The sequence below is a fragment of the Ornithodoros turicata genome, chromosome 6 (genome assembly GCF_037126465.1).
Source record: "Ornithodoros turicata isolate Travis chromosome 6, ASM3712646v1, whole genome shotgun sequence".
Classification (NCBI taxonomy): domain Eukaryota; kingdom Metazoa; phylum Arthropoda; class Arachnida; order Ixodida; family Argasidae; genus Ornithodoros; species Ornithodoros turicata.
In genome coordinates this window covers 62376860-62392960 of record NC_088206.1, presented here as the reverse complement: position 1 = coordinate 62392960, position 16101 = coordinate 62376860, and the positions used below count along the sequence as shown (strand labels likewise).

Genomic DNA, 16101 nt, shown 5'->3' with positions numbered 1-16101 from the left:
CGATAAGTAAACGATGTGTGGACCGAGAGTGGATACAGAAGTGCACTATTTAGTCTGCGAGTGTGTCAAAGTCATTCATGCCGGTCGAGTGGGTGGTAAGCATGTGTTGCTTGTCAAGTTCACGGTCACTTTCTTTAAGTGTGTATGCTGTGATGGGGTTTGTAAACAGAACTCGAACAGACTATGTCGTTTAGTCCCTTGGACGCAGGATGCCGATGAGAGATCACTCAGTTTTAATGCGGTAATTGATAATTGGTGACTTTATAACTATGACGTCACAGGTCCACGGTTTTGACCACCTGGACGACCTTTAACGTAGGTAAATGATTTGTACCATGGAGTTGTACCTGTCACGGCGATGTTCATTTTCATTGTGGACCATGGCGCGAACTGTTGTAAGAAAAATTATATCAGGTTGATAAGAAAACAAAGTTTGATCTCTGCAACCCGGATCAGTGACTACGGATATTCATGTGGATAAATTGGCGCACCTTTAGTTCAAAATAGAGGGCCCAAGAAGAGAAGCGACATGGTAATGTCGGCTTGTCGCAACGACATGGTCGCATGCTGTTGAAGGGTGTTACCATAGTATTGGAAACACGGATGTGATTTCTCAATGGTGCTTCATGTTTGATTTGTCAAAAATCCTCCTCAGCTGCTTCCTATTTCTCCTCTTTTAAATTGCTAAGCAGCGAGCAGCTATCTTGTTGAGAGCCACGTTCTTATTTCTCTCTGATTTTAATCACTACATTTTTAGTGCTTATTTGAACCATAAACCAACACAAGCTTAAACGGGACAACGCGCACCACATGAGAAGCCTAAGCGAACGAGGTTTAAAAAAAATCTAAATCGTAGTACATCACTTGAGAACCACTACCTGAGCAGCCACTTCCACACGCATTCATAAAATGGCCACCTTTATCCCAAATCACGTAATATAAGCTCTAAACCCTGTGCGTACAATCCCACAAAGTCAAAACACTCTCCATCTATCCTACAATAGTGTACAATAGTCGAAGAGAGCAGACAACACTGCGAGTGTACCACGAGGCAGGCCAAAAGTTCCATTCACGAAATATGTAATCTGATCTAAGCGTCATCTTGCAGCCGATCCCTCCACTTCAGTGTTGCCTGCACTTTCACACACATAGCCCTGAGTGTGATCCTCGACCAGAAGTGGGGATTACCAGGGCCCTGAGAGTGTCTTCCGAGAGGGTACGCTTGACTCTTTTTCTTTCACCTCGCAACACCTGGATCTGGCCCAACAATGGCGGCGAGAAATTGTCGGCAGCGCCACCTTTTGTCCCGTGTCCCCCAGTCTTGCCATTTTTGTGCGAGTGTGTCGCCTTTTGAAACCGACCTTTATCTCAGCAAAGCGCTGTGCAAATACTCACTCCCACATTGAAACACCATCTGGAGCAGGGGTGACAGGGGCATTTCGCACCCTCCTAAAAGGGAGCTCCGCTCATGAATTGATAGGCGGCCCGTTTCTGAATCGCAAGTTCCGTGGCGTTCCCTATCCTGGACCAGCACTGGAACCAACAAAGCTCGGAGGGACAGAAAAATAAAAAATCATTACCTATTCCACGGAGCACAATCCAACAGACCCTCATCTTTGTAGAGTTGTTCACTCGAGTCAAGGGTGGGAAAAGAGCATGGCTCGCATTGGCCGACCAGGTCTCGGTCGATGAACCAATAGAAGAGGAGTGCGCCGCGGACCAATTGACGCAAAGTGGGGAATCCGCCCCGCTGCTTTAGAAGTTTATTGATTGAAGGTGGAGGGACCCTTTTACAAAAGACGAAGGATGAGGTGGTGGGGGGATACAGCTGGGGGAGGGCCTGCCATCCTGGGCCAAGTGGTATTAGCCGACTGCTCCTCACCGAAAGAGGAGGACCTCTCTCAACACGTCAGTTTTGTACTCGGTTCGGATTTACAACGTGCTCGAGAGCTTTGCTTGCGAAGGACTCAACGAGATTCCTACGCGAACGGTGCTTGACTTCGGGTGCGCTCCACTTGAAGCCGTCTTGGCACTTGACAGCATGTTCGCTTTGACGTCAACCGCCCAAGACAATGCGCCCTTGTGCAAACCAACAGCGTAGCATCAACCAGTGTTGCTGACAGCTCGTTGCGTTCCACGAGTTCCGAACTGGTGCATCGCCTTGTCCGAGCATCGAACTAGTCCAGTGTCATGTCCTCGTTACGGGACTTTATGATCGCGTCCATCGTGTATCTTGTGTTACGCCAGTCAGTACCCTTCCGAAGCGCTTGAAGGAGATGCCACGTTCCCGATGCAAACAATCAGAGAGATCCCCGTCCCACTCCTAAAAGACCGCTGCCCGCCAGGTCTGGCTGCCGTGCTGCCCCGTTCGGCGACGATCGCTGGTGCGACGTTGCCCATCTCCCTCCAGAACATAGCCTATGTGTCTGTGCTTCGACGCGCAGTGGCTCAGGCCACCGCGGCCGCAGTGGCCGACCAGCAGGCCACCGGGGGTTCGGGAAAGTCGCGTTCGCGGCCGGCTAAGCTTAGTTTCTCTGTGAAGGACATCTTGGACTTACCCGAAGTGAAATCTGGTTCTTCCAGTCCTCAGCTGGTTGGAAACGGACAAGGATTGGTGGATGGTGGTCAACATGGAGGGCTGGGTGACTTTCCGCCGCCTCCGCCCCCGCCGACGCATTCGCTGTACTATGGTGGTGTGTGTTCCGAGCCCCCGTACCGGTGGTTTCCAGCGCCGCATGAGATGTTACCCTACGGAGCCTTGGGTAAGTACAAGCTTATTTGTTCCACGCTATCCAGTGCATCTCGTTTAAGGAACGGGATGCGTGCATGAGCTGACCTTCAAAGTTGTGGACTCTACAAAACGTAGATGCAATCGTGATGAACATGAAAAAAATTCAGTGAGAACGAACGGAGCAGATTCAACAACAACAACGATCTTTCAGTGCTATGGGCATGCAGTGTAGCTTTCTGGCATCTTTGGTAAGGTGAAAATGATCTCAGTTCGTTGTCACAGATCCGATTGCTATCCGAGCATAAAAACGATTCTGGGGTTAGCTTGTATATTAGTCTTCTACGAAACCGTTGGGCCCACCTTCTGTAACAACATGATATGAATAATTGAGAAGATATCCCATAGCGAAAAAAATAGCTGATGTATCTCCGTGGACAGCAACAACTTTATTTTACGATGATGATCGCCAGGTGTCATGCCATGATGGGCGATACCAGGTCATCGCAATTAAGACCGCTAATGCTACGTTCTGAGCCTTATGAAACACGGCCAACTTAATAATGGATCCGTGAAGTTTTACAATCTATGCAAAAGCTGAGAAGTTGTATCGGGTGTAATGATTCATTGGCTAAGAGGGACTGAGGCTTGAGCGCGAATAGGTGCAGGAAATATGCTTGCGTTACCACTGACGTTTTCCTGTCTTGTTCTTACTTCATTTCGATCCCCATTCAGCGACCAGCGTGTTATAAAATTATTCCTGTGTCTTAATCGCAGGGTCCCGCGTTTCCGGCTTTAATTGTAAAACACCGAAAAACATACGACGCGTAAACTTTCCCTCATTCGGTTTTAATCGAAAAACACCGAATACAGAGGGACATTCCAGGACATGATAGAGATAAATTGCTGCATTTGCCCAGCGAGTTGTTGATGCAGATCAGAAAACCATACAGAAATACGGTGGTTGTGAAAAATGTCCGCCTACTTTTTCGTTTACCGTAAAACGCCACCTCAGCGAAGAACGCCATGTTGAGCGTCATACGGAAATTACATTGTGATTTCTATTCGCCGATACCTGTAGTGTAAACCATGTACACGCCAGGAAAAACATCGAAAAACGCCGATCTCTTGATAGTCAATAAACATCGAAAAACATGCGCCGAATCCGCCCGAAAATAAAAACCGAAAACGCGAAATCCTATACTCATTCGTGATCCGTCTTGAGTTAATGATGAGCGTTAGTGCATCGTACGATGTCGCCTTTGCGAACGTAAGGGATAACGGGATGGTTCTGCGCACTGCGCGAAACTCTCTTTATGTTTTGCGCGTGCGCAGAACCGCCAACGCTATCCCTTGCGTACGCAAAGGCGATAGCATGCGATGCACTAAAAGCCTTTAATGTCACATAATAACGTTGCAACGAATATTGCACGAGGAGAGTACGGTACAAGGCCCTCCAGGCATATAAGGTCTAAAGCAGACACAGATCGCTAAGATCGATAGCGTATATGACCCACGCATTGGGTGCACGTGCATGTTTTGCGGAATAGTCGGGATATGAACGCATAGAGTACTGGAGTTAAGGGCCACTGATTCTGGCTGCGTTACTGGGCACATGATTAAGCCCCACTTACAGAATGAAAGCGCGTTGCGCGGTTTGTTTCTGCTTCTTCTTCTTTCTTTTTGTCCTCTGCTAGATCTGGAGCCGCTTGTCCCGCGGTGAGCGGGCTGACATCTCCATATTTTGTCTTCAACCATCATCATCATCATCACCTATAGGTTATGCGAAGAACAGCAAGGAAAATTAGGATAGAAAAGAAATCGCTAAAAATTGGTGTATGGTCTTCTCAAATAGAGCCAATATGGTCACTAAAGCATTTTATGATCGTATATGTGCGTCATGCTTATATAGCGTATATAAGGCAGATGGAGAACGTGTAGTGTGTGTGCACGTAGTGCTTCCGAAATCGATAGGCAATTTGAGTTCTTGGCATGAGCAGTATACGTGCCGGCTCCTTATTTCTTTGGGATCCACAGGGCGCTTAAGTATTTACTCCCTAATAAGAAGCGTTAATAAGAAGTCCCTTATCATCAGGAATGCAGAAAGCGCTTTTCATTTTGTTTTTAATTTTTGACATGCCTATAACAATTAAATGTATTTCATATTTAGAAATCACATGCATTACAGGGGTCGGTAGTTGCTGGGTTACATATGTGCCCTGTCACTCTTTGGCTCGCAGTATTTTGTTTACGCGTTTATTTATTTATTTAAAGCAAAAAAAAAAACAGTTACCTTCCAAACAGGCGGCATATATAGCATTTCGAGCACGCGAATTGGTGTCCTATTTTGCGTCTCTTTTCTCTTCATTCGTGTCAAGTCAGGAGTAACTACTAAAAGAAAAGTATAGTAATGTAAAGCAGGCACGATACCTCGATAACGATGATGCTAGGTATTCAAATGGATGTGACAACAACAGATAAATTAATGATGATTAATGGGGAAATTCACCACATGAGGTGCGGCCCACTACCCCAAGGCACAATGGACGGAATAAGATCTGCCTGATGGAACGATGAACGACGCTGTAAAGGGGTCGACGGTCAGTGGAGTCAGAGAACATCAACAGAACGCCAGGCAAAAACACGACACCCACATCACACAAGTACGCAGGCACATCATAGGATAGAGAGGAGACCGCGGTGTCACGGAGAAAAATAAGGAAATACTCGACCATGTTCGATCTGGTTAGACCAAGCGCTGAGGATGCACTCTAAGAAAAAAAGGAGTATTTTTACTCCTTTTGAGGAGTAATTGCATTGCCACAAAAAATAGTCCCTTTCGGGAGTAAATGCACGGGAGTAAATGAATGTCACAGAGCGAAAACCGTATTTCACGCGCTGTTGTAAGAGTCCCAGGTATACATAATTGGTGCGCATGCATGAAAATACTTTGAAGCGAACCGTCAACCGTGATATATCGAGTGATATAAAATCTTGCGCCATACTAGGGCACAATTTGCGAAGAAAGATGCGCTAACTGTTTCTTACTCAGCGTGTGGCTGGAAAATTGCTACGTTGTCTGAGTTATACAGCCTTATGCCGTTCATATTGACCAAGGGCACATATTTACGTAGACTTTTGCATTCAGGAGACCATTCGCGAAGTTTAGTGACAATTTGCAGTCCTGGGGAGTAAATGTCGGGACTAAATGTCGGGTTTGGGTACTAAAATGGGGAGTAATTGCAGTCTAGGGGAGTAGAAGCTGCAATTACTCCCCGTTTTACTCCTTTTTTTCTTAGAGTGTAGGATAGAGAGGAGACCGCGGTGTCACGGAGAAAAATAGGGAAATACTCGACCATGTTCGATCTGGTTAGACCAAGCGCTGAGGATGGTTGCCGATGTGCGGCTGCGATCGATTGCAGGCGACACTGCAGAGCTACTCTTTGGGAGTTGTAAAGATGGCAGTCGAGAAGCACATGCTTGGTATCCGCCAAAACAGCACAGCGAGAGCATGAGTCGGAGCGGCCAATCAGATAATGTGTATAAGTTCGAGACAGTGTCGGGCAAAACTAGAGAGATAATCTTTAATGTACAAAGTATAATTGAGCATGTTGAGTTCTGTTCGTCCAGAGTTTGCCTCAGCAACGTAAAACCAGTAAAGCGTTGCCAGCCAATAATGGGGGTCAGAGTTGTGAGTTTTCGATGAACTGCCGCTTAATCCGATTTCGCATGTAAGTTCTATACGTACAGCGTAAAGATCATGCTTGATGCAGGACAGTGTCATGTATAGCTAACCCACAACGTTATGCATGTATTCTGTACCTCTCCATAGTGGCTAGCTTACGTTAAAGCTGACACTGGGCGGGTCCCTATTTTCTGGTCTGGCATTTCCGGGCATTTCTATATAGTGTGGTCTGGTCGCGTTTATTTAGATGTTTTCACGAGTCTAGCACAGGTATCTATACGGCAGGTCCTTCACAATCCACAGCAAGTAAATCACAGGTACTGTCCAACTCGGTCGCAGAATCTTCACGAGTTATCAGAGCGAAAGCCTCAAAGCGGAAGTCACCGATATTTCTGAACAGAAATTGTTCTTATATATATATATATATATATATATACTTTATCTGTGAAAGATACCGGCGGCTGCCTCACTAAGGCGTTATAGCTTCGCCCTATATTGGCGGATCTTATTCCGTCCATTGTGCCTTGGGGTAGTGGGCCGCACCTCATGTGGTGAATTTCCCCATTAATCATCATTAATTTATCTGTTGTTGTCACATTCCATTTGAATACCTAGCATCATCGTTATCGAGGCATCGTGCCTCCTTTACATTACATTACTTTTGTTTTAATAGTTACTCCTGACTTGATACGGATAAAGAGATATACAGATATTGGCTAATGATACTTCCACGGAATCGTTGGATTTCCCATTTTGTGACGCACGAATTATTGACGTTTTGTAAGTTGGCTTTGTGACGAATCACGTGATATCCAAACTGAAGTATAAGGAAGTAGCTTCCTTAATTACGGACAAGGACAATGTTGAGCGAAGGAGAAAAGGAGGACAGAATAAGAGAGAGGAGACAAGTACAGATAACAGACAGTTACCAACCTCATTGGGGTTTGCGTGGTTCTTGTGTAGAATGTTGTTTTTTTCATATCAGATAGCTCCGTGTAGTCGCACAAACAGTGTAGTGTACACTTATATGTTATGTTTGTCAGTCGTATATACGGCTTATTTTGACGTTAATTTTTTTGTCTTAGAGAATGAAATACAGAAATCTTGGAAATGGTCATCAAACCAGGTTGATACTGCATGGTGTCACAAACAGGCAAACACAGACACAAAGCCTTCGACGGAACATGGAAAACGTTGAAATGTGGCAGTCGTCGAAAAAGGTCGAAACGGAACCCAGTTGCAGAAATATTTATTGTGATGTAGCGCTAGAAATGTGTAATATTTTCGTAATATTTTAATAAGCTTCGCTCTATAACCGAATATGGAGGAGCACGCGCAGCCTGTACATCTTACGTGAAGAGAGACGAAAGTATAAGGGCCAATATTATGAAAATTGTTGCCATCATGAAAAGATCCTGTAATGCACGACAACAACATCGAGAACAACAACAAAAAAAAAATGTTTTCGACGATGACTGTTTCTTAATTCCTAAAACGTAACTATCAGTTTTCATCTCCATCCTGTGGCTGCTTTACAGAGCAAAGACCAGATGCTCTTGACGATGGCGTCATGACACAAACAGTGTCGACAATGAGATAATTCAATTACAAATAATTGGCTACAGTTTTTGTTTAAATATTTTGCACGTCTAATTTCAGCAGTACAAGAAGGGGAACATAGCTCTTTTAAAAGCATTGATGGTGCATGAGATGCCCTGGCACTCGTGATAGATATGTTCTTCGATGGATTTTATACCTTTATGGATATAGGCGGTTTTAGTTATTATTATTTATTTATTTACTAATTTACTATTTTATATCTCTCAGAGGGAATATAATTTGTACCCTTACATGCCACACTTTAAACGCCTTGTGGTATAATTTCGAAACTCTAGGAATATTCAATTTTTAGCACTAGTTTGGAGCGGTACTTCTTTGTCAAGTGTGTTACAACCTTTTTTTTTAAGAAAGTAAGCGCAACATCACTTTTTTAAACATAATAATCACAGTAGAAGAGACTAAGAAAAAGTAAGAAAACACTAACACACGCACTAAGCCTATATGCAAACAAATATACTAGTGTGTGTCTGCCGAAGAGCGCGTGCATATTGTTCGCCGCGTCAACTCGTACCCAGGACAACTCGTACCACGACATCTCATATCAAGACAACTCCTAACCGGGAGAACATACCAGGGCAAATCATACCAAGTAAACTCATATACTGGTCACACTCATCTCATTCCAATTCAAGTCGCGCATGTGACTCATAGTGAACAACAACAACAACTTTATTTTAAGATGATGAATGGGGGTTTCGTCACAGTGAAGGAAATGCACGAATCCCCCAAATAACAGTTACTGGAGCACACTGAAAGGTCGTTGAAGCGCATACATGGGAAATAAGGAATAAGGATGCCTTGGTATGGAGATATCCGGGTATGAGTTGTCTGGTTATGAGTTGAGTGTGGTATGAGTTCTACTGGTATGAACTGTCTTGGTATGAGCTGGGGTGCTCACCGGTGCTATGGTGGTGGCGGCGGTGGTCAGCGTGCTATGCGGTGAAGCTCTTTTTATTTTTATTTTTACAGGGCATGTTATTGAGCCTTTATAAAATTCGCCCATTCGCTGAAGAGGACGACAACCACAAGATCCCGGCAGAAATGTGCATTCTCTAAAAATGAGGACGTATTTCACATGTATAGGTCGCATAAATTCTCGTAAAACAGCCTCAAAACACTCGCTCTCACCTCATCATCCCTTTGAACACGAGCAAGCAGCTTCGGGCACTTTATAAATCTTTATCATATACCGTCTCTCCGTTTATATTATATGCGTATATATAAAACCCGAACAATACGTACATTGGACGGTATATAATAGCCGCATGCTCAGAGGACCGTTTATTTCGTAGATAAGACCGCGGACATTTTCTCCGCTATACGAGCGAAATATACTCTCACATACTTCTCATCGTAGACATTCTTACAAAGGGGGAGGCAACCGTATGCTGTTGATGTATTATTACTCGGGGCTCAAATGAAAGCGAGTACTGACTGATGACTCCCACGAGGTCTTATCGGAAAAGGGGATCACGTCGACAAAGACACACGGCACGCACACCCGACAACCGTCCCATTGTGAACGGATTGTCATTGGCGCAGAATGTCTCTGCTACATATATGACGGGAGGGTTATATGATGGCTGATGCTGAGCTTTTTGCTCTTCGTGCCTGATGCTTTCGCCGCGGCTTTGCGTTTATGTCGTTTCTGCAGTTGGTGATGCTGTTTGCGGTATTTGTTCCCCTTTCTTTTTACGTGTTAGAAAGGTGGAGGTGGGATTTGCGCTATATATCTAATTAAAAGGGATATATCTTTTCTCTCTCTGCATGCGGAACATCGATGTAACATTTGTGGAATACACGCAAGCGAAGGGTGCATACCTTCACTTGTGTGTATACAGTCAACCCTCGATTTATGAACCTTCGATTTATGAATTCCCTCGTGTTATGAACAGGAGCACGAGGAACCAAACTTTTGACATGTATTTTTTGCTCGTTTTATGAACCTCGATATCCGAATAATGAATGGAATTTCTGGGAACCAACTAGGAGTTACCCAGCGTTTTTGCCTTCAATTTATGAACGGATATGGTTCCGAGGTCAACAGAAATGTTCAACGGGATTATTGCGTGGTCTTATGAATGATGCCGGAACGGACCAATCTTTTTCCAGGTATTGCACCCTCGGTTTCTAACCCCTGGAAATCCGAACAACAAACGGGTTTTCCGGGGACGCATTAGGGACGACCAAGTGTATAGCAGAAGGCATGGTCGAAAGCAAAATTACACAATATATTGCATTATAAACACAATCCCAACTCACAAATACTGTTTCGTCAGCCGATAGTACTGACTTAACGGAATTTTCGATTTATGAATCCCTCGATTTATGAACGATTTTTCCGGGAACCGAGGGTGTTCATAAATCGAGGGTTGACTGTATACCTATATATGCCTATATACCTTCGCTTGTGTGCAAAGGTGACGTATACCTTTCTTGCGGAACGGTATGTAGCCGGGTTGTAATATTGTTGTTCTTGCTGCAGTATGGTTGCTTCTAACGCTATACACATCAATCTGTGCCTTCTTTCAGGCATGTGATTGGGGTCAATAACACTGTATGGTAAGAACCTTACATTTGTTCTGTGAAATTAATGCACTCCCAAACTCTGTGGGCTGCGCCGAAGTCCAGTCCTCTTTCGTTGATTCAACAACCGTGAAGTTTAGATGCTTAGTCCTTTCTCACTAACGATGGACAATGAACACTGTGCTGTGCATGTGTGCTGATTACTTTATTATTACACATGTAATTGTTTCGTTATTTTCTGCCCGTTCTCGCTGTCTTACGTGCTATATGGCCAGACCTGTTGGCTTAAACATAAGGTAAAAAAATGTCAACCGCTAAAGCTTTGAGAAGATTTTGCTGCCTCCAACAATGGGTTAATAACTTAACGCGTTGACACAAATATTGAGGACAAATATTCTTGTTTGAGCCTTGGGCTTTGCTTAGGCTTAGGCTTGGCTTGGGCAGGAAGCTTGGCTTATCGCGAGTGTCGTTTGACATCTTTGTTCGTGATATTCTCATTGCAGTTCTGCAAAATCCCTCCAATAGCGAACAAGATTACAGGGAGAGTGTACAGCGCAATCATGTATATACCCTATAGACCATACTGTAATATTCTCCTTCACAAACATAGCCTTCACGACTGACTCAGTGTTAACCCTTCATTCTCTTCCTGACACACTTAATCCTAATCCATCTACATCCTTACCACGGCAATTCAAACTCCAAACTTCAACCTCACAATTTACACGAAATCTCAGCTATGCATACGTATAGTCGCAATTTCATCCTCTTTTCGAGGAAAAGTCACCTAACGAACATTATACCGCCCTAACGGCGAAGGTGCTAATAAATGCCCCTATCCACATCCAAGAACACAGAAATCGCGCGGCTGAAACATAACGGCTCGCTAATGGCTTCTTTGCTGCATCTTCCGACTTTCGCAGGATTTGCCAAAATGGTGCTCCTAACTGCCTCGTCTAAATACAGGGGGCGTTTTGATGCGTCGTTATTACCGTTACACGTTATTATGTAATGGGAAGAGGGGAGGAGGATGTTATGGGCAGTTAAGGTGTTCTGCACGGCCGTTATGGCCACGCTCGTATTATGACTCTGATGATCGTTAGGGTTAAGTGATGTATACGATCATCGGGAAGTAAGTGTGAGGTCGTGCCGTTGAGGTCCGTGTATTGTTTTACTGAGCTCGTATACTGATGATTGCATGTGAGTTCCTTATGGGTGAGGTTCGGAATTAGAATGAGAGCGTATATAATTTTCCTGCTGGGAGGCGAAGGTGGGAACGTGAATTTAAGGTGTAAATATGTAAGGTTTATCTTTACATATAGTCTCGCTTGAGAGTTATGCAAAAATAAAAGACATACAATAAGAAAGAGGAGACATTTCATTGAGTTTGAGGAACACACGAGACGATGTGAGGTCGACGTTGTCCTCATCGTCTTGTGTGTTCCTCAAAATTTAACCAGCTCACTCAGTGCGTGAACTGGAGCAAAATACCGCATGCCTCGTAAATGCATAGTTCACTGGACAGTGTTCCGGTCGTGCTTCCATATATATGTTACTGGGAAGTTCACTGCGTTCAATTTTCCTGTTCCGATATGTACCGAGTCATAATATTCAAAAGTGGAAAGAACCACGGCAAATATTGATGATGGAGAAGAGCAAGCCAGCATCCTCTTTGGAGACCCAACCTACACGGAGTTTAATCAATCAATAAATAAATCGAATCTTAATTTTTCGCAGCCTCAGATATTTTGATGCGGAGCTTGGAGAAAAAGCCGTGAGCAGCTCGTTCACATAAGCATTGATATAAATGGCTTTACAAGTTAATATTTACGGTTTTTAGCCCCGTTTCTCTTTGTTGATTGATTTTTATTTGATTTGAAAAAGAAAAAAAAAAATAGAGAGGTTTGGTACAACTCTCCGTTGAGCCGGCACGCTATAGGGTGGCAGGTTTCGCTGATTTTACTCCGTGCAGATTTGTAGGTATCTCGAGTACCGTACCCAAAAATACTGTATCTTAAATACTTTTTGTTAGGGTTCTAGTATTGTACTCAGTACCTTTCCCGAAAGGTATTTGTACTCTATTTGAGATACTTTCTACTCAATCCACAATAAATAAATAAATAAATAATAATAATAAACGAATCACTTTCGTGACCGTGACTTAAATATACCTTAAATTATTTTTGAAGTATTTACTACTATAACGTAATTACTTTATTTGTACGAAATTTTTATATCTTAAGTACGTTCTCCATCCAGTATTTGGTATCGTATTATAAATACCGATTTTTTAATAGTATGGTCTACATGCCTGGCTCCATGAAGCGCGATATGTCATGAATCACTTCATTGTATTCTAATTTTTAAACGATGTTCTCTTTGCTGTATGCACGCGGAATACAACATTCACAAAGCACACACAAAAAAAAAGAAAAAAAGAAAAAGAAAAGTATATGCAAGTACAGGCTACTGGTTATTCTCCCTACGAGGCAGATGACCGTTGAGCACTTCATTTGTTTTTGCACCCCTTGTACCTCGCTGAGAGAGAAGGTGTGGGAGAGTACTGGGGACGTCGCCCTAAGAAAACGCAGTTCGTTCCGCGTGTCATTCTGAAGTTCAATCAACACTAATTGCTGGGGGGGGGGGGGGGGCTCCTGCTTCTGCACTTCATGTATCCTGCATTCTTCAGTATGGATGCATTGTATCAGGGAGTAAGATCGAACTATACACACATTGAAGTTTCAGGTGATCATCGTCAGAAAGCGTATTGATAGGTAAAGTTGATAAGTAACTGCAAAAAATATGGATAAATTGAATTCGGCACCCGACCAATTCTGCAACAAAAAAATATAAAAGAGAGAGAGAGAGAGAGTGAAAGAACAGAAACGTGTATATTTCGCGAATTATGATTGGTTCTTCTTCTTCTGTGAGTTAGATCATGTATAATCAATATGAATTACTCAGGATTTTTGATAGGACAAGTACATAACGGTAGGGAAGAGATTAGGCTTGATTCCGTTTCGAACAGGCTCATCGGCTCAAATCTGCTCCACACTTTATATCGTAGAACGTGAAGAAAAACAATGTGCAAGTTTCCGGCGATGCAGAATCAAAAATAAAAACCTGAAGAAGTGCAGCCTACTGCACGAAAGTCTTGTTTTTAATGTATATAGTAAACAGCTGATGCTCTTAACCACACTTTATAGTTAGGAATTTTGAAAAAAAAAAATATTCCGTCAGAATGTAATCCGTTGTCGATAACATTCGTAACTGCGCATCTCTATAAAATCTGTTATCTCCGTTATGCATGCTCCATTAAATCTGACGAATTCAATTAAATCTAAATGCTCCCCGAAGAGAAAGCAGTTGATATTGCTGTAAGTTCCTCATCAACTTGTAACACCGTTTCGTCATAACATAATTACGTCATTTTTACGTTCACGCTGGGCTGGCTAAATCATGGTTGAGCATGTTCAGATGTGTCCCACATGTGCTGCATGTTATGTCGCGTAAACGCGCCAATCCCATTGCTCGCTGCAGATGTCATGAAAAGAATGTTGTAATTCACGTTGTAATGTGTACAGTAAACTGAGGAATCCCTAATATTGCGAGCAGCCTCGTTTTGACGTGGAAGAAACGACATGCTTGTATCACACACTAAAACGCGACAGGAGAAGCCTATGTTGGCACATCCTTTACGATCTCCATATTTTTCTTTTCTAATTCCAACTCCAACTCCAACGATCATGAAACCGCTATCGCAGAAATATGCGAATATCAGTTTGTTCGCACAACTTCGATATTAACATAATTAATTCAAAATTAATTCATATGCATCCAAAACAGAACCTGATTTTTTTTATGCCATCCACTAATAACGTCACACTCATTATCATCATCAAGCACATGAACGACGTAATCGGATGCGATAAGTGTCCTCATTGACGACACTCCAGTTACGAGACGCTTGCAAGACGAAAGACAGATACGAAACAGCGGCGAAGTATGGTTCCATAAGTCGTGGCTCCTTTGCAGAAGATCCTGACAGGACAGAGAGGGTCACTTCCGTTCCCTCGAGAGGTAAAACATCGAAAATAGGGCCAGAAAACAGAGCAAGGAACGCGAGGGAATGCGACACATGGAAAATAGGGAGGAGCGGCGTCATTGCGTCCCCTCCCTTTCAGGGAGGGCGGCGTCCACGAAGGCGGGGCCTTCGTAATGGGGACGAGAACGCGAAGGAAAAGGAAACCGGGCGAAATTTAGGGAATTCGGCGCTTTCGGTGTGGTTGCAGGATGGACTGGGAGCTGCTCGCGTTCGGTGCTTCAGTGCTCAAACTTGGTGCGTTTGTGACGTCACCGGATGTGGTCGCGTATTAAGAACCGGCCAGATAAATATATATCCTCTACCGCCAACTCCGAATGCACAGTCAAGAAGGAAAACAGATAAATCCTCATAAATAGAGTCCCGCGTGACCCGATCCCGATTTGCGATGGAGGTTGTGAGTCGGGTACCGCGGGTGTCATTTGTAACACCTGCATGGGCGGTGTGCTTGACGCGGGTAAGACATTTTATAAAAAGAGGACTAGAAAAGGTTTAATGAGACGCACAAGTTGCATATTCGTTTCGTTAATTGCAAAATAACGCGGTCAACGGGTTCCACAACCTTCCAGGCACATAGCCCATCTGGGATAAACTCACAGCTCACGCCTGTGTTTCTTCTTGTCAGGTGCGGATGAAAGTTTGAAGAAAAAAAAATGCGGGTTGCGGGCACACCCCGGCGAAACTGATTCATGCTCGTTCATGCTCAAAATATGGCAAATGAGCTGAGCAAGTTAGCAAGCGGAGAGCTGAACAGGGAGTGCGCGGGGCAGGTGTGAGCAGGAGTCACAAGTGCCGACGTCTGGTTGCGGGCGGATGCGGGTTGCTTTCTATCGAGAAATGTGGTCTCCTTCGAACCTCTGATCAGTGAGGGAACCCTGCGAAGAGATAAGCGGCGTCTGGTGATGTGCCAGATAATGTGATCGATAAAAAAACACCGTCACTGTGCTTCTTAGAGAGGTTACACTCGAATATCCAGCTATCTCGTCGACGTAGGTCGATGACGAAAATTGCGAACTTAGCTAGTGCCGAACTACACAAGACGTTTCTCAAGGGTTCATTGTTCACAATACGCGCGCACTGAGGGGCAGTAAACTACCACTTCGCTGCCTTGACGATTTTTTAAGATAAAACCCAAGAATACAAATCACTATAATGTCAGCACGAGAAGATAGAACAACGGAGTATATGTCCTTACACGGTGGCTGTATGGTATTTAAACGGACGACGTTCATTAAAAACCCAACCAACGTAGATCAAATTATTCTGGTTTGACTGCATGTACTATACGAAAGCGTTGAACAACAACAACAACAACATATACATATATTGAAAGCGTTGAAGTGCACGTTGTAGGTATATAATTTTTCATCTACTCTTCAGAATAAAAAAATAAAAAATAAAATGTGGCTAAAAAATCGCACAAAAGCTGAATGTATGAAC

At 43.7% G+C, this 16101-nt stretch overlaps 1 protein-coding gene across 2 annotated transcripts in view; it reads left to right on the top strand.

Annotated features, from left to right (window-relative positions):
* The window catches only part of LOC135396922 (homeobox protein Nkx-2.2-like), a 36959-nt gene that overhangs the window by 13635 nt on the left and 7223 nt on the right, over window positions 1–16101 (top strand). For both annotated transcript variants that reach the window (XM_064628162.1, XM_064628160.1), the window contains exon 2: window positions 2584–2762. In XM_064628162.1, the coding sequence (XP_064484232.1) occupies window positions 2584–2762 (179 nt within the window). The remainder of the gene's footprint in view (window positions 1–2583; window positions 2763–16101) is intronic.